The sequence below is a fragment of the Pecten maximus genome, chromosome 8 (assembly GCF_902652985.1).
Source record: "Pecten maximus chromosome 8, xPecMax1.1, whole genome shotgun sequence".
Taxonomy (NCBI): domain Eukaryota; kingdom Metazoa; phylum Mollusca; class Bivalvia; order Pectinida; family Pectinidae; genus Pecten; species Pecten maximus.
In genome coordinates this window covers 36,510,182-36,529,435 of record NC_047022.1, presented here as the reverse complement: position 1 = coordinate 36,529,435, position 19,254 = coordinate 36,510,182, and the positions used below count along the sequence as shown (strand labels likewise).

The following is a 19,254-nucleotide window of genomic DNA, read 5'->3' as shown; positions in this document are numbered from 1 at the left end:
TAGTTTGTGTGTAGCTGTCTTGTAAGTTAGTTTAGTTATATCCCGATCCCCTCCATTATATAATGATAACAATGTGTTATGATATTTCATTATGTGTGCATTTATATTTAAAAATTTTGTGTTACAAAATACATGATTACAAGGATGTCAATCATGTAGACGCCTGATCAGTTACCTGATTTTTCAAGGAAGTTGAGTTTCATATAATGAGTTAGGCTTCAGTATGTTACATGTAAGTTAAAGTGGAGTGAACCATTCCTTTTGTTTCCTCACCATCCAGGTACTGCTATCCCAAAACTCTTTTACATATATAGTGACGTTTAATTATCTGCGATGACATGGCTTGAAACTGCTTCAGTAGGTCAGCTGGTAGATATTAAAACATTTCTGGGAGATTATACTTGCATGATAAATATGTCACATTGCCTTTCAAAGGTTAGCTAGAGCTGTCTACTGCTTTTCAACTTTTCATGCAATTTTTAAAGATTATAAAGAGTATTATTTATCAAGCGATGAGAATTTGCAGACTATTTTAATGAGTACATCTGTGGTAAGAAATTCAAATTTCAATTTATTTTTAATTAATCAAAAAACAAGTTTCCATGCAATGTATGAAATGCAATGAATCTGATATAAGTTAAACTGACATGATACATAATGTATAAGATATCTGCTATTTCACTATACACGTTTAGGTAATCCACTATTATATATCAAATAATGCAATTTACAGGATTTTATTATTTTATTTTTCCGAAGTGCATTGTTCTTCATACTATATAGTAGTTCATGAGTTAGTATTGTCTAATTTCCAATCTGATTTTTTAGCTCACTTAAAGTAATCTTTTGTGTCCTCTGTCCATGTGGTGTCAATTTTTTCCTTTAAGCAACTTCTTCTCAAATACAAAAAGGCCTAAAATCATGATATTTGCATGGCTGGTCCATTCTTCAATAGGAATGACCTTGACCCATACTATAAGGTCACAGGCAAAATTTGTTAAAACACTAACTTCTCCGGATTAATCAAGAAAGATATTTTGCTGGTAGGTCCAGGGACCATATATATTTGCAAATATTAGTGAAAAGAATCTCATTGACACATAATCAAGTTTAAAGAATAACTGTTAATATGCTCGAACAGATTATATTAAAAGGCAGAGATTCATCACAGCAGTGAATTCCAGGTATGTTATGCAGGCCCAGTTGACCTCTTGTTTGTTTTTCTACAGGCCAAAAAAGTCACCCCAAATCTGAAATGGCTGGGATGTTTGCAGTTAAGATAGCAGATGATGCCTGGAATCTTATCTCTAAAAGCAAACTGAAGCCAACTCTATCACCGACAGGAGGTTCCACCTCTTCCAACCAGGGTAGCAAGAGGAACTACTCCACTTCAGCTGGTAGTGAGAAACTAGGTACAAGTCTTACAGTCTTAGTCACCCACTAGGGCACAGAGCTTTTTACCCCTGATGCTCCACATCCTCCACCACCTAGAGATGACAATTCATATCCCAGTGATGACACATCCCCTTATCAAGTGATTTGTGGTATTTGACCAATTAATGCACAGCTTAATAATTAAAGGTGTTTTCCTTGCCTGTTCCTTTTTTGAAAAGAAAATTACCTTTACCCCAGGTATTCAACATCCCAGACAAGATTTGCAATTAGTAAATAGTTTTAAAGATATTTTTCTGTGAGTTTTCTCAGACACAAACATAGCATTTATTTTTACCGGGCTTGCAAAATTGAGGTGTGATTTGTTTATATGTATAAATATCAACTTTTAGACATGAATGTATCTTTAACAATGATGCAAAGTATCAATTAAAAATTATATCAGGGTTTAAACCATTGAATATAAATTTTCGGAAAATTAGAGATGGGACAATTATCCACATTCAAATGCCTTTCTGATTATAGCCAAAAAACGTATGAATTTGCAACCAACGTTCCCTCACTACCGGAAATACAAGAAACAGAGAACCCAAGTTCATTGATAAAAGGTGACTAGGATCATGGTAATATATCATATGAATACATGATTGTCTCCTGGTTACAGGTATGATGACCGTCACACCGGAGGCCCTGCCAGAAAGGCCGAAGGACATTTATTATCGTGTGAAAAAGTTCATCAAAGAGGAGATTCTCCCACATGAGGCAGAACTGCTAGAGTTTACCAAATCTGACAAGAAATGGGAAGTCAACCCTCTGATGGAACAGCTTAAGGTCATTGAAAATTGTGTACAGCATACATTACTATAGATAAGGTCAGGCGATGTTAGCTACACCATAGGTAGAGTATTGTACAAGGTCAAGGTCATTGTTTATACCTTGTAGATCGACAAATGAATGAGGCCAAGGTCAGTCAGAACCTGTTACATCATAAACAAAAACAGAGTGGTATTGTAAGAATTTTGTTTAGTTTGATAAAAAAAGTTAACGTCTGATAAAAGCTCTGAAATCTTTGTAACGTAAATGTCAATATTTCCAGGCAAAAGCTAAGGCCCAAGGATTGTGGAATCTGTTCATGCCTGTAGAGTCGGACCCAAATGTTAAGTATGGAGCAGGGTTGACCAACATTCAGTACGCTTTTATGGCAGAGGAGATGGGCAAGTGTGTATGGGCCTCTGAGGTACGTGAAACATACATGTCCCCGCCTCGGACAGTTTAAGTTGTACACGGTGATAAAACATCTAAAACCAAGGCTTCAGTCTTTACCTGAAACATTCATTATATTAATCGTCATACACCAATATGAGGTTCTATGTTGTCGATATCTTCATTAAGCTTCTTTTGGAATAGAGCAAATGATTGTATGACATTGTTACAGGTATTCAACTGTTCAGCACCTGATACAGGTAACATGCAGACCCTGGTAATGTATGGTACTGAAGAACAGAAACAGCAGTGGCTAGTCCCCCTCCTCAACGGTGAAATGAGGTCTTGCTTCGGCATGACAGAACCACAGGTAAGTCATCTAGCATTAGTACTTTTGGCAATTTAGTTCAGTTAAGGACTTAAAATAGTGTTGATGAAATGGGGCAGGGTTGCAGTATTTAATGTAAACTCTCGGTAATAAGGTTTGGTAACCTGGGGTACTTACTGTAAACTTTATGTTGTAGGGGTTTAATCTGGGGTATTTAATGTAAACTTTATGTTGTAGGGGTTCAATCTGGAGTACTTAATGTAAACTTTATGTTGTAGGGGTTCAATCTGGGGTATTTAATGTAAACTTTATGTTGTAGATGGTTTAATCTGGGGTATTTAATGTAAACTTTATGTTGTAGGGGGTTCAATCGGGGGTATTTAATGTAAACTTTATGTTGTAGGGGGTTCAATCTGGGGTACTTAATGTAAACTTTATGTTGTAGGGGGTTCAATCTGGGGTATTTAATGTAAACTTGATGTTGTAGGGGGTTCAATCTGGGGTATTTAATGTAAACTTTATGTTGTAGGGGGTTTAATCTGGGGTATTTAATGTAAACTTGATGTTGTAGGGGGTTCAATCTGGGGTATTTAATGTAAACTTTATGTTGTAGGGGGTTTAATCTGGGGTACTTAATGTAAACTTGATGTTGTAGGGGGTTCAATCTGGGGTACTTAATGTAAACTTTATGTTGTAGGGGGTTCAATCTGGGGTATTTAATGTAAACTTGATGTTGTAGGGGGTTCAATCTGGGGTATTTAATGTAAACTTTATGTTGTAGGGGGTTCAATCTGGGGTATTTAATGTAAACTTTATGTTGTAGGGGGTTCAATCTGGGGTATTTAATGTAAACTTTATGTTGTAGGGGGTTCAATCTGGGGTATTTAATGTAAACTTTATGTTGTAGGGGGTTCAATCTGGGGTATTTAATGTAAACTTTATGTTGTAGGGGTTTAATCTGGGGTATTTAATGTAAACTTTATGTTGTAGGGGGTTCAATCTGGGGTATTTAATGTAAACTTTATGTTGTAGGGGGTTAATCTGGGGTATTTAATGTAAACTTTATGTTGTAGGGGGTTCAATCTGGGGTATTTAATGTAAACTTTATGTTGTAGGGGTTCAATCTGGGGTATTTAATGTAAACTTTATGTTGTAGGGGTTTAATCTGGGGTATTTAATGTAAACTTTATGTTGTAGGGGTTCAATCTGGGGTATTTAATGTAAACTTCATGTTGTAGGGGGTTTAATCTGGGGTATTTAATGTAAACTTTATGTTGTAGGGGGTTCAATCTGGGGTATTTAATGTAAACTTTATGTTGTAGGGGTTTAATCTGGGGTATTTAATGTAAACTTTATGTTGTAGGGGTTTAATCTGGGGTATTTAATGTAAACTTTATGTTGTAGGGGGTTCAATCTGGGGTATTTAATGTAAACTTTATGTTGTAGGGGGTTCAATCTGGGGTATTTAATGTAAACTTTATGTTGTAGGGGGTTAATCTGGGGTATTTAATGTAAACTTTATGTTGTAGGGGTTCAATCTGGGGTATTTAATGTAAACTTTATGTTGTAGGGGGTTCAATCTGGGGTATTTAATGTAAACTTTATGTTGTAGGGGGTTCAATCTGGGGTATTTAATGTAAACTTTATGTTGTAGGGGGTTCAATCTGGGGTATTTAATGTAAACTTTATGTTGTAGGGGTTTAATCTGGGGTATTTAATGTAAACTTTATGTTGTAGGGGGTTCAATCTGGGGTATTTAATGTAAACTTTATGTTGTAGGGGGTTCAATCTGGGGTATTTATGTAAACTTTATGTTGTAGGGGGTTCAATCTGGGGTATTTATTGTAAACTTTATGTTGTAGGGGGTTCAATCTGGGGTATTTAATGTAAACTTTATGTTGTAGGGGTTCAATCTGGGGTATTTAATGTAAACTTTATGTTGTAGGGGGTTCAATCTGGGGTATTTAATGTAAACTTTATGTTGTAGGGGTTTCAATCTGGGGTATTTAATGTAAACTTTATGTTGTAGGGGTTCAATCTGGGGTATTTAATGTAAACTTTATGTTGTAGGGGTTTCAATCTGGGGTATTTAATGTAAACTTTATGTTGTAGGGGGTTCAATCTGGGGTATTTAATGTAAACTTTATGTTGTAGGGGTTTAATCTGGGGTATTTAATGTAAACTTTATGTTGTAGGGGTTTAATCTGGGGTATTTAATGTAAACTTATGTTGTAGGGGGTTCAATCTGGGGTATTTAATGTAAACTTTATGTTGTAGGGGGTTCAATCTGGGGTATTTAATGTAAACTTTATGTTGTAGGGGTTTAATCTGGAGTGTTTAATGTAAACTTTATGTTGTAGGGGTTTAATCTGGGGTATTTAATGTAAACTTTATGTTGTAGGTGGCGTCATCTGATGCGACAAACATCGAGGCTTCCATAGAGAGAATGTCGGACCACTACCTCATCAACGGTCACAAATGGTGGACATCAGGTAGGAGGCACACTTGTATTACTCTCAAACTTGCCAAAGAGTTCATATTTTATATATTAATATTTTTTTCTCCTTCTCCTCATTTGAAATCAAAATGTTTTAAAATTGTAATCAAATGCTGTCTGATTCTAGTAACATAATGTATTTGTTTAGGGAGAGGTTTTTCCTCCAGTATACTGCTGTATAGGTTTGGATGTTGACACTGCCCTCCCTCCCCCATTTACATAATCTGTTGGTTTTAGAGAGTTATTATAACACTAATGGTTGTTGACAGGTGCCCTCCACCCCAATTGTAAAGTGTGTATCTTCATGGGTAAGACTGACAAGGGAGAAAATATTCATAAGCAGCAGAGCATGATCCTGGTTCCTATGGATGCACCTGGGGTGAAAATCATTCGACCTCTATCAGTCTTTGGTTTCATGGATGAACCAGGTAGGCCATGCATTTTGAATGATAATTCTTCAGAATTATTCCTGCTGTAGTATTTGGAAGACAATAAATTTGCTATAAAGTATCATGTGCAGAACACAAACAAACTAACATTTGTGAAATATAGAATGTGGCATTTTGTCCATTTTGATTAGATGTAGAGTGAATTGGACATTTAAACCATTTTGACTAGTTGTAGAGTGAACAGGACATTTAAACCATTTTTAGAGTGAACGGGACATTTTGACTAGTTGTAGAGTGAACAGGACATTTAAACCATTTTGACTAGTTGTAGAGTGAACAGGACATTTAAACCATTTTGACTAGTTGTAGAGTGAACGGGACATTTAAACCATTTTGACTAGTTGTAGAGTGAACAGGACATTTAAACCATTTTGACTAGTTGTAGAGTGAATGGGAACCATTTTGACTAGTTGTAGAGTGAACAGGACATTTAAACCATTTTGACTAGTTGTAGAGTGAACGGGACATTTTGACTAGTTGTAGAGTGAACAGGACATTTAAACCATTTTGACTAGTTGTAGAGTGAACAGGACATTTAAACCATTTTGACTAGTTGTAGAGTGAACAGGACATTTAAACCATTTTGACTAGTTGTAGAGTGAACAGGACATTTAAACCATTTTGACTAGTTGTAGAGTGAACAGGACATTTAAACCATTTTGACTAGTTGTAGAGTGAACGGGACATTTTGACTAGTTGTAGAGTGAACAGGACATTTAAACCATTTTGACTAGTTGTAGAGTGAACAGGACATTTAAACCATTTTGACTAGTTGTAGAGTGAACGGGACATTTAAACCATTTTGACTAGTTGTAGAGTGAATGGGAACCATTTTGACTAGTTGTAGAGTGAACAGGACATTTAAACCATTTTGACTAGTTGTAGAGTGAACAGGACATTTAAACCATTTTGACTAGTTGTAGAGTGAACGGGACATTTAAACCATTTTGACTAGTTGTAGAGTGAACGGGACATTTAAACCATTTTGACTAGTTGTAGAGTGAACGGGACATTTAAACCATTTTGACTAGTTGTAGAGTGAACGGGACATTTAAACCATTTTGACTAGTTGTAGAGTGAACGGGACATTTAAACCATTTTGACTAGTTGTAGAGTGAACGGGACATTTAAACCATTTTGACTAGTTGTAGAGTGAACGGGACATTTAAACCATTTTGACTAGTTGTAGAGTGAATGGGAACCATTTTGACTAGTTGTAGAGTGAACAGGACATTTAAACCATTTTGACTAGTTGTAGAGTGAACGGGACATTTAAACCATTTTGACTAGTTGTAGAGTGAATGGGAACCATTTTGACTAGTTGTAGAGTGAACAGGACATTTAACCCATTTTGACTAGTTGTAGAGTGAACAGGACATTTTGACTAGTTGTAGAGTGAACAGGACATTTAAACCATTTTGACTAGTTGTAGAGTGAACGGGACATTTTGGCTAGTTGTAGAGTGAACAGGACATTTAAACCATTTTGACTAGTTGTAGAGTGAACAGGACATTTAAACCATTTTGACTAGTTGTAGAGTGAACAGGACATTTAAACCATTTTGACTAGTTGTAGAGTGAACGGGACATTTTGACTAGTTGTAGAGTGAACAGGACATTTAAACCATTTTGACTAGTTGTAGAGTGAACAGGACATTTAAACCATTTTGACTAGTTGTAGAGTGAACGGGACATTTTGGCTAGTTGTAGAGTGAACAGGACATTTAAACCATTTTGACTAGTTGTAGAGTGAACAGGACATTTAAACCATTTTGACTAGTTGTAGAGTGAACAGGACATTTAAACCATTTTGACTAGTTGTAGAGTGAATGGGACATTTTGACTAGTTGTAGAGTGAACAGGACATTTAAACCATTTTGACTAGTTGTAGAGTGAACAGGACATTTAAACCATTTTGACTAGTTGTAGAGTGAACAGGACATTTAAACCATTTTGACTAGTTGTAGAGTGAACAGGACATTTAAACCATTTTGACTAGTTGTAGAGTGAACGGGACATTTTGACTAGTTGTAGAGTGAACAGGACATTTAAACCATTTTGACTAGTTGTAGAGTGAACAGGACATTTAAACCATTTTGACTAGTTGTAGAGTGAATGGGAACCATTTTGACTAGTTGTAGAGTGAACGGGACATTTTGGCTAGTTGTAGATGGATGAACTAAGAATTAATGACATAGATAAATGTCAAATCTGCTATCTTTTGTTATAAATAAACAGCTGGCCATGCAGAGGTGATCTTTGAAAATGTGAAAGTACCATTAACAAATATTCTGCTGGGAGAGGGCAGAGGGTTCGAGATTGCTCAAGGACGTTTAGGTCCAGGGAGAATCCATCACTGTATGAGACTAATTGGCAGCGCAGAGAGAGCTCTGGAACTCATGGTCAAACGTGTAAGTAATGTGACACAAAGGGAAGGCAGAGAGAGAGCTCTGGAACTCATGGTCAAACGTGTAAGTAATGTGACACAAAGGGAAGGCAGAGAGAGAGCTCTGGAACTCATGGTCAAACGTGTAAGTAATGTGACACAAAGGGAGTTCAAGAGAGAGCTCTGGAAGTCATGGTCAAACGTGTAAGTAATGTGACTCAAAGGGAAGGCAGAGAGAGAGCTCTGGAGCTCGTGGTCAAACGTGTAAGTAATGTGACACAAAGGGAGTTCAAGAGAGAGCTCTGGAGCTCGTGGTCAAACGTGTAAGTAATGTGACTCAAAGGGAGTTCAAGAGAGCTCTGGAGCTCGTGGTCAAACGTGTAAGTAATGTGACTCAAAGAGAAGGCAGAGAGAGCTCTGGAACTTGTGGTCAAACGTGTAAGTAATGTGACACAAAGGGAGTTCAAGAGAGAGCTCTGGAGCTCGTGGTCAAACGTGTAAGTAATGTGACTCAAAGGGAGTTCAAGAGAGCTCTGGAGCTCGTGGTCAAACGTGTAAGTAATGTGACTCAAAGGGAGTTCAAGAGAGAGCTCTGGAGCTCGTGGTCAAACGTGTAAGTAATGTGACTCAAAGGGAGTTCAAGAGAGCTCTGGAGCTCGTGGTCAAACGTGTAAGTAATGTGACTCAAAGGGAGTTCAAGAGAGCTCTGGAACTCATGGTCAAACGTGTAAGTAATGTGACTCAAAGGGAAGGTAGAGAGAGGGAGCTCTGGAGCTCGTGGTCAAACGTGTAAGTAATGTGACTCAAAGGGAGTTCAAGAGAGCTCTGGAGCTCGTGGTCAAACGTGTAAGTAATGTGACTCAAAGGGAGTTCAAGAGAGCTCTGGAGCTCGTGGTCAAACGTGTAAGTAATGTGACTCAAAGGGAGTTCAAGAGGGAGCTCTGGAGCTCGTGGTCAAACGTGTAAGTACTGTGACTCAAAGGGAGTTCAAGAGAGAGCTCTGGAGCTTGTGGTCAAACGTGTAAGTAATGTGACACAAAGGGAGTTCAAGAGAGAGCTCTGGAGCTTGTGGTCAAACGTGTAAGTAATGTGACTCAAAGGGAGTTCAAGAGAGAGCTCTGGAGCTCGTGGTCAAACGTGTAAGTAATGTGACTCAAAGGGAGTTCAAGAGAGCTCTGGAGCTCGTGGTCAAACGTGTAAGTAATGTGACTCAAAGGGAGTTCAAGAGGGAGCTCTGGAGCTCGTGGTCAAACGTGTAAGTACTGTAACTCAAAGGGAGTTCAAGAGAGAGCTCTGGAGCTTGTGGTCAAACGTGTAAGTAATGTGACACAAAGGGAGTTCAAGAGAGCTCTGGAGCTTGTGGTCAAACGTGTAAGTAATGTGACTCAAAGGGAGTTCAAGAGAGAGCTCTGGAGCTCGTGGTCAAACGTGTAAGTAATGTGACTCAAAGGGAGTTCAAGAGAGCTCTGGAGCTCGTGGTCAAACGTGTAAGTAATGTGACTCAAAGGGAGTTCAAGAGAGCTCTGGAAGTCATGGTCAAACGTGTAAGTAATGTGACTCAAAGGGAGTTCAAGAGAGAGCTCTGGAACTCATAGTCAAACGTGTAAGTAATGTGACTCAAAGGGAGTTCAAGAGAGAGCTCTGGAGCTCGTGGTCAAACGTGTAAGTAATGTGACACAAAGGGAGTTCAAGAGAGAGAGCTCTGGAAGTCATGGTCAAGCATGTAAGTAATGTGACTCAAAGAGATGGCAGAGAGAGAGCTATGAAACTCATGGTCTAACGTGTAAGTAATGTGACTCAAAGGGAGTTCAAGAGAGAGCTCTGGAACTCATGGTCAAACGTGTAAGTAATGTGACACAAAGGGAGTTCAAGAGAGAGAGCTCTGGAAGTCATGGTCAAGCATGTAAGTAATGTGACTCAAAGGGAGTTCAAGAGAGAGCTCTGGAGCTCGTGGTCAAACGTGTAAGTAATGTGACTCAAAGAGAAGGCAAAGAGAGAGCTCTGGAACTTGTGGTCAAACGTGTAAGTAATGTGACACAAAGAGAAGGCAGAGAGAGAGAGCTATGAAACTCATGGTCTAACGTGTAAGTAATGTGGCTCAAAGGGAGTTCAAGAGAGAGCTCTGGAAGTCATGGTCTAACGTGCAAGTAATGTGGCTTAAAGGGAGCTCTGGAGCTCATGGTCATATATGAGACTTCGAATCTTTGGAATAGATTCCTAGAGTAGATAGGTTTTCACAAACAATCATCAGATTATTGTTAAAGATGTAAATGCTTTAGCTACTATTATAGTAGATATGTTTATCAAACTAAAACAAAATTTAGACAGAATGAACATTTGAGATATAAAATAGAATATTTACAATGTTTTTTTTTCTTCTTGAAGTGACCTGGTTTGACGTTTTTGTTACAGACCATGGAACGTGTGGCTTTTGGAAAGCCTCTCGCTGCCCAGGGTACCATTCAGGCCGACGTGGCACAATCCAGGATAGAGATTGAACAGGCTAGGCTGCTCACGCTCAGGGCTGCCTACATCATGGACAACTTCGGCAACAAAGTAGGTTACAAAGCTGGTTCTATCATCTAAGACAGTTTGCATCATTTACATTTTGATAAGAATAAAGATAAATGTTAAAGAATATTCGCGATAGGTTTTGCTATCATATAATCAAGATATGTCTGCTATTACTGAGGACTCGAAACATTTTATATTGATATGTCATAAAGTAATGCAAATTTGAAGTCTATAATGCCAAATCATTGGAACAAAGGGAATCTCCATACAATCGGAACTGTAAGTTACTAACCGTTAGTGTTCATATCGTATATATTCATCCGGCAATAGTGTTCATATTGTATATATTCATCCGGCAAAAGTGTTCATATTGTATATATTCATCCGGCAGTAGTGTTCATATTGTATGTATTCATCCGGCAGTAGTGTTCATATTGTATATATTCATCCGGCAGTAGTGTTCATATTGTATATATTCATCTGGCAGTAAACTCATGTTTGGTGTAATACCACTCAAAATAATACAGTTCAGGACATGTATCTAACTAGAGCTATTTCATAGTTCTACAGTAAGCTTCCTATCGGGGGTTAAAGTTGACGTCGATTCCCTGGCAGGATAAATAAGGAAACAACAATGTACTTACGGTGACAGTTACTCTGATGATTATTGTTTTGCCGTGTTTTGTGTAATGTAAAAAATCAGTGTTCCTTTCATAAGTTTGTTTACTTTGTAAAAGCATTAAATGATGACTCCACTGTGCACTTTGTTGTTGTTTTTTACAGGTTGCGGCTCCAGATATCGCCATGATAAAGGTTGCTGCACCAAACATGGCACTGAAAGTGGTAGACCGGGCTATACAGGTATGGTATCTGTTGGTGTGACGGCCAGGGTACCGCGACAGCTAAGATATGGTTTAGTTAGAATATTGCTGACCTCATCCCATCACCACCCAATCAAACCTTTAACCAAGTTTTATTACACGTAGCATTGTTAACTGGACTATCAGCATGCAAACACTTACCTTGTCATGTTTAGACGGATGTAGTCTCATTCTGCTGACAGCACCTAGTGGTCTCAGTTGAGTTTTTATTTACCACAAATTAAACCAGACAGCTATTGTTTATGTAGTTGTAAATTTGTCCAGTTTTTCCTTGGCTTTATTCAGAAGTCATATTGAGAATATACTCACTTTATTTATGACTGGAAATTATATTCATTCTTTTAATTATCCTCAAATGTACATGTTTAACAAATTTGTATACTCAGTATATCGTGTGGTAGATTATTTCCCATGTTGCCGCTTTCAGTCATTCGGGGCTGCAGGTCTTAATGACTCCCTACCCCTAGCCGGTATGTTCGCTTGGGCTCGTATCCTGAGGCTGGCAGATGGACCAGATGAAGTCCACAGAAGAGCCATTGCCAGATACGAATACAAGAAATCCAAACTTTGATTCTACACTGCAGGTCTGCACCGATTGCTGTCCTCCTTGTGGCACTTTTGTCCTGTGCTTGCTTACACATTGTAATTTATAATGTCACCCTTTATTCAGAGATTTAATATGCGGGACAAATGATTTTTTAATACCATGCAGTACAAATGAAATCTTAACCATGCTGCTGATCCACTTATATTTAAGTCTGTGGTAATTGTTATTTCCTAAACTTCTGGAAGGATACTTCTCAAACTTGAAAACTTAAGTTATGCAGTAGTGTGGTATTTTACTGTATGTTTTAATTTTGTATTATATAGGTACATGGGGGTGCAGGTCTGAGCCTTGACTTCCCTCTGGCAGCAATGTATGCACACGCACGGACATTGCGCTTAGCTGACGGACCAGATGAGGTACACAGGCGCGCTGTCGCTAGGTTGGAATACCGACGAGCCAGCAAGGTCAACAAGTTGTAAAAACACTTCAGGTTTCCGAGTGATAGTGTTTGTTAAAAACAATATACATTTATAGATGTGTGGATTAAGAATATTGATTTAAGAAATTCACTATCGAGAGATTTTGTGTAATCCATGTTTATTTAGACAATGGTAAATCACTAAAAGGAAGATAATTTGTATTGATTTAAAGTAAAATGCAGATTGTGATGTTTGTACTTGTGTGGGTGGGGTGTAATTCGAATGAATGTGATTTGATAATCCAGCTGTAAGCGAAAATAAGATTTTAACTGGTAGATCATTGTATTTAAATCTGTGTAAATTGGAGCGACTGTATATCGTCAGCCTGTGATATAAATGGTGCCAGTGTGTATGGTACCCTAAATGAAAAGGAAACTTAGATTTAATAATACAAGTGTGAATGTGATCATCATATAATTAAAGTATGGTATGACTGTATGTGTCTATAATTAAACTTAAATGTGGGGCATTCTCAATATAAACTGTCTCCATGGTTACACAGAACTTGGCATCCTATAATTAAAGTATGGTATGACTGTATGTGTCTATAATTAGTTTAATTTATATGTGGGGCATTCTGAATATAAACTGTGTCCATGGTTACACAGAACTTTGCAACACACTTGAGATATGCATAACTGCTTGTATCTACGGAAACATCATTGATCAAAATATTGTTGAATGAAATAGGAAATTGCAAATATAATGATCTAATTTATATGCTTTTTTCTACCTAACATTTTATATAAAATTACACTTTTTGTGCCATGCTTGCTCTGGAAGAAGTGTCGTATATACAGTTATATTTTTATAAGAAACAAAGGCAATAAAATTTGATATATACAGAAATATTTGTTTGTTAAAAGTAATAATACATAGGATATTAAATGCGTTTTTATTCCATATGAGATTTACACAACTTTAAGACGTGTTTCATAAAATCTCATGAAATGAAACAAAAAGATACTTTTTAATCATTTTACTCAGAAAACTTCTACTTAGACAGATTTTATAGTCAAAATGTAGAGGGCTTAATCAAATGGAGACGGTCATTCACAACTCATGACATCACATCATTGTCTATATTATCACATGTACATCACAATTGATTTCTAACTGACACAGCTGATAAAATATTACACTAGCGACATATGCAAAAATATTACATGGACGAATTCACTGGACAACAGACTGATTATATGATGAAAAATTATAGTAAATTGTGTTATTTTCTAAAAGAAAACCCCCCAAAAAAAAAAAAAAAAACCCCCCCCCCCCAAAAAAAAATATATATAGATTTATATAATAATGGTAGAAAATTAAAAGGTTCTACATCGCATTTCTTTATATAATTATCAAAAGTCACAAGTTACAAACAAACAAAAGGAAGATATCTCATTACGGATTTCTAAAAAGAAGGGAAAATTATATTTACTTCCAAGTATGAAAATATCACTTTTGCTAGTATATATTTTCTGATCAAAGTAAAAAGGATGGCTAAATTATGTTAATACAAATACCTGTACACACGGGATCCTGAAGTCTATTCAGAATTGTAAAGTAAGGAATCAAGTGAAGACACTTACAAGGAAGGCAGTAAAACTCCATGAGATGCAAATAGCACAGAAAGTGAAAGAAAATCCTAAAAAGTTCTGGAGATATGCAAAATCTAAAATAACGATAAAGTCTAATATTTCAAATTTATATACAAGCACAAATAAGGAGGATATTACAGCAACAGATGATGAACAAACTAGTGTACTCACAGACTTTTCTCAAACAATATTTATGCAGACAAACGATCGAGAATTGCCGGAGATAGAAATGATAGATGTAGAACCAATTACTATACCCAATATTTCACCAGAAGCAGTAAAAAAGAAACTGATGGAATTAAAAATTTGGAAATCTCCGGGACCGGCCATGGTTCATCCTAGGGTCCTCAAAGAGGCTTGTAATGTCATTAGTCATTCGTTATCGTTAATATCTAAAACATCCATAGAGAGAGGGAAACTACCCGAGGATTGGAAATGTGCTAATATAACGGCAATATTTAAGAAAGGAGATCGTAAAGAAGCTTCCAACTACAGACCAGTGAGCTTGACTAGTGTTGTTTACAAGATACTTGAGTCATTAATCAGAGAAGAAATTATGATCCAAGTAAAAATAACTACAAATTGAAAGAAAGTGCTCAACACTTAACATTTGTTGACTCAGAAAAGGATATCGGTGTCACCATATATAGATAATAAACTTACATTCAATAAACATATCTGCAAAAAGGTTAACAAAGCAAATTCTATCATGGGAGTATTACGGAGGACAATGGAGTACATGAACCCTTACAGCTTTAAAATGTTAAACACGGCTTTAGTAAGACCTCACATTGAGTATGCAGTCCAAGTCAGGTGTCTTCATCTGGCGAAACATATAGAAACAATAGAGAATGTTCAACGTCGAGCAACAAAACAAGTTCCTGCTCTGTCTAAGCCGTCATATTCTGAACGTCTGCAAAAACTGTCTCTACCAACGTTAGCATATAGACGGTCTCGTGGAGACATGATTGAGGTCTATAAAATCATCTCCGAAAAATATGACGGGGAAAGTCACAAAATTGTTTTCCATAAATGTAGGGCCAATCACTCGCGGACATAACTTTAAAATACATAGAGGATTCTCAAGATTAGATGTCAGAAAATATTCTTTCACGCAGAGAATTGTGGATATGTGGAATAGTCTCCCATTTGATGTTATAAATGCCATATCAATTAAACAATTCGAATATAAACTTGATACACAACGGAAAAATCAGCCACAAAAGTACTGTTTCAAAGAGAAAATCAAGATGTGAACTAAACAATTATTTATTATTTCAATAACTTTATTACGAGCTGACAATCAAAAGATGTAAATCCTGTACATATTTTATGTATGCTGTCAGAATAAATCTATATATGTATGCTTTGACTAATCAGAATACTGCTTACAAACGACAATACAGAAAATCAAGACTTGCATATACAGCTCTCCGTCATGTTGACAGGGACCGCAATGAGAGAGATTGGGAGAGATTGAGCTGCCTCGGTATATTTTGCTATAAAATATAATAAACAAAATATCTAACAGTATCTTCAGTAATACCAAATAACTTTCACTCCTGTGGCTAATATATTATCCACACAATTGAAATATATTTAAGAAATAATTAACGATGATTCGTTTTGATTGGTTTTACTGAAGATACTGTTAGATATTCTCTATTTCCTACTGAAAAACACTTGGTTTATGGTTTTGGTTTATTTTGTTTAACGTCATATTAACATTTTAGGACGTGCCAGGTTTTGGAGGTGGAGGAAAGCTAGAGTACCCGGAGAAAAACCAACGACCTACGATCAGTACCATGCAACTGCCCCACATGGTTACAAACTCGCAACCCAGAGGTGTCGAGACACTTCAACCACTCGGCCACTGCGGCTCCTACTGAAGAACACAAAAATATCAACAGGAGAGATTAATAGAATCTAACATGGGTCTGTTCTAAAGACAAGGATATCTGAACCCGAGTGGAAAAGCTAGTCAAACTCTTACATGAGGGTTAAAATATCCCTGTTCGGGGGAACAGACCCCTATTTGAATATTGTTCTCACTTATGGTACTTGCAGGCAAATGTAAGTTTTTAAGAAAGTTTTTCACCATGCCATCTACATGTACAATGCTCCTTGAAATGTGCATCAAAATTGATGGCGTTATGTTATTGGGAGAATTGCAGTGTCATATTGCCCTTGCCAGCGGTCTTTACTCCCTTTGCGAGACCAATTTATCTTTTCCCTAGCAACCGTGGGATAACCTTGTGAAATATGTGAGAAATTTTCCTGCTGTGCTGTGATATAAGCAGAAGCTTACCAAGAGATAACTCCTAATGACCTCTTCATTTTAAAGTTAAAAAAGCACTCAACTCTGATTAGGAAATGATCAGTTTATCTCTTATGTACACATAAAATTATCTACAAACCAATGTATCATGCTCATAAAACAAATTCCTGTTACAATCACTGGAAACATCCCTTAGTAATTGTCCTCAACATAATATTGGAATTCTATAACAAATTCATAACGGAATGTTCAGTTAATTCAGTGTTTACCAGAAACAGTTCATAATCATAGAAAACGATAACAACAAATGTTAGGAAAAGTGAATCAACAAATCAGGATTAAGGAAGAATCCCAAGTCTTGGTAACTATGGTAACTATGCCCTCATAGAAAAACTAATTGTACCATATCTATGAGTTCCATTTGAAAATAAGTTACAATTTTTTATCATGATTATGTTATTAGATGTTAAAACAACAAAACGATTGAATCTAAGTACGTAAACTATCTGTATTAAACAAACCAACAATCTGCAGTTTTGAAAAACTTTCAAATGAAACAATAGATTTTCAATCCCCATTTCAAACGATATTTGAATGTCAACAATCAGAGGTCAATATTTATTTTATGTGCCTAATTCACCTAAATATACAATCCACTATTTGCATCAGCATTGTTGCATGGCAATAAAGTCTATACAGTGATGTTTGGCATCCCCTTATAGCCCTATACACCAAATTTGGTCATAATCGACCAATCAAAGTCACTTTGTGCTTCAGCTTGGTTGTCATAGCAACAAAACCTATACAATGATGTTCAGCATCCCCTAATTCTTCTGTATAACAAATTTGGTTGAAATAGCCAATATCAAAAGTTAGAACAATCAAAAGCCAGGATTGTGTTGCCATGGTAAGTTTTGGAAACGTCTAATAAGTCTATTATAGGCTTTGTTTAGTTATACCTTTGACCAAGGCTGAATAAAATGCATTATTATGTCCAACTCAACAAAAATATTAAAATGAAACATTGTCTAATCATGGTCACTCAGAAAGTACTGTGTTTGAAAGGGATCTCTCCAAACTAACAAAAATTAAAAGCCAGAAGGATTGAGGATGCTGTACTATAGAGTAATGATAGCCAGAAGGATTGAGGATGCTGTACTATAGAGTAATGATAGACAGAAGGATTGAGGATGCTGTACCATAGAGTAATGATAGCCAGAAGGATTGAGGATGCTGTACTATAGAGTAATGATAGCCAGAAGGATTGAGGATGCTGTACTATAGAGTAATGATAGCCAGAAGGATTGAGGATGCTGTACTATAGAGTAATGATAGCCAGAAGGATTGAGGATGCTGTACTATAGAGTAATGATAGCCAGAAGGATTGAGGATGCTGTACTATAGAGTAATGATAGCCAGAAGGATTGAGGATGCTGTACTATAGAGTAATGATAGCCAGAAGGATTGAGGATGCTGTACCATAGAGTAATGATAGCCAGAAGGATCGAGGATGCTGTACTATAGAGTAATGATAGACAGAAGGATTGAGGATGCTGTACTATAGAGTAGTGATAGCCAGAAGGATTGAGGATGCTGTACTATAGAGTAATGATAGCCAGAAGGATTGAGGATGCTGTACCATAGAGTAATGATAGCCAGAAGGATTGAGGATGCTGTACCATAGAGTAATGATAGACAGAAGGATTGAGGATATATGCTGTACCATAGAGTAATGATAGCCAGAAGGATCGAGGATGCTGTACTATAGAGTAATGATAGCCAGAAGGATTGAGGATGCTGTACCATAGAGTAATGATAGCCAGAAGGATTGAGGATGCTGTACTATAGAGTAATGATAGCCAGAAGGATTGAAGATGCTGTACTATAGAGTAATGATAGCCAGAAGGATTGAGGATGCTGTACTATAGAGTAAGTGTTGACAGGTGTATTAAACTGATGAAATAAGCATGATATAACCTATAATATTGACCTATCAGAATAGCCATTTGTATTGTGATTCGTCAAATTTTTGGTTTAGGCATAAATGAAATGGTTGTTGTTTTTAATCTAAAACACATTTAACAAGTTTTGTAAGCAAAGCTTAGATAACAGAAAATACTGAAATTGTGCTCAGCAACCCAATCATAACTGTGCTGTCTAGCTAGGCATGTCAGCATTAGACTGAACACAATTCCGATGCACAGCTTCCGAGTAGTGATCTGGACTAGAGATGAACACTCATAAGGTATAATAATTTATTTGATATTCAATTGGAAACAGGACTATAACCAGGAACAGTGGAGTTGTGCTATGACTGTTCTCCTCTTCATAAATAGGTGCATCAGTTTTGAAATACACTGTGAATGTGATTCTGGTCACTATAAACCAATGTGACCTTCACACCTTGAAAAATGTTCATTTTTAGTTTTACGTAGATGATCACACATTAAATATAGTCTACATCTTCAGGAAAAATCCTAATTTGGACTCCTTTCTAACCCTCCTTGATTTTTATTTCAGATGAAAGAAGCCAGGTCTGGAATGAAAAAAAAAAACGAGTTGTTGAAGCAATTTATAAAATATTGTAAGAAATCCTACACTTAAATGATATACACCATTCTTCCTCATCCATCTTCTGTATGGATTCATTAGAATTCTAAAATAATTTATTCCAACATATTTAAAAAAAAAAGAAAAAAGAAAAAA

At 36.7% G+C, this 19,254-nt stretch overlaps 2 protein-coding genes across 4 annotated transcripts in view; one reads left to right on the top strand and one right to left on the bottom strand.

Annotated features, from left to right (window-relative positions):
• The window catches only part of LOC117333376 (acyl-CoA dehydrogenase family member 10-like), a 34,445-nt gene extending 20,921 nt beyond the window's left edge, over positions 1 to 13,524 (top strand). For 2 of the 3 annotated variants that reach the window (XM_033892641.1, XM_033892642.1), the window contains exons 13-22: positions 1,230 to 1,412; positions 2,057 to 2,223; positions 2,489 to 2,629; positions 2,828 to 2,965; positions 5,325 to 5,415; positions 5,690 to 5,848; positions 8,107 to 8,279; positions 10,667 to 10,810; positions 11,552 to 11,629; positions 12,520 to 13,524. In XM_033892641.1, coding sequence (XP_033748532.1) covers positions 1,230 to 1,412; positions 2,057 to 2,223; positions 2,489 to 2,629; positions 2,828 to 2,965; positions 5,325 to 5,415; positions 5,690 to 5,848; positions 8,107 to 8,279; positions 10,667 to 10,810; positions 11,552 to 11,629; positions 12,520 to 12,675 — 1,430 coding nt within the window. In that variant the 3' untranslated portion in view covers positions 12,676 to 13,524. Of the gene's footprint in view, positions 1 to 1,229; positions 1,413 to 2,056; positions 2,224 to 2,488; positions 2,630 to 2,827; positions 2,966 to 5,324; positions 5,416 to 5,689; positions 5,849 to 8,106; positions 8,280 to 10,666; positions 10,811 to 11,551; positions 11,630 to 12,076; positions 12,234 to 12,519 lie in introns of all 3 variants that reach the window. The other variant, XM_033892643.1, reaches the window with a different exon arrangement.
• A 3,112-nt stretch (positions 13,525 to 16,636) lies between these two features.
• LOC117333374 (Fanconi anemia group J protein homolog) overlaps positions 16,637 to 19,254 on the bottom strand; it is a 51,483-nt gene continuing 48,865 nt past the window's right edge. The window contains 1 exon segment of the mRNA XM_033892640.1: positions 16,637 to 19,084. Coding sequence (XP_033748531.1) covers positions 19,043 to 19,084 — 42 coding nt within the window. The 3' untranslated portion in view covers positions 16,637 to 19,042.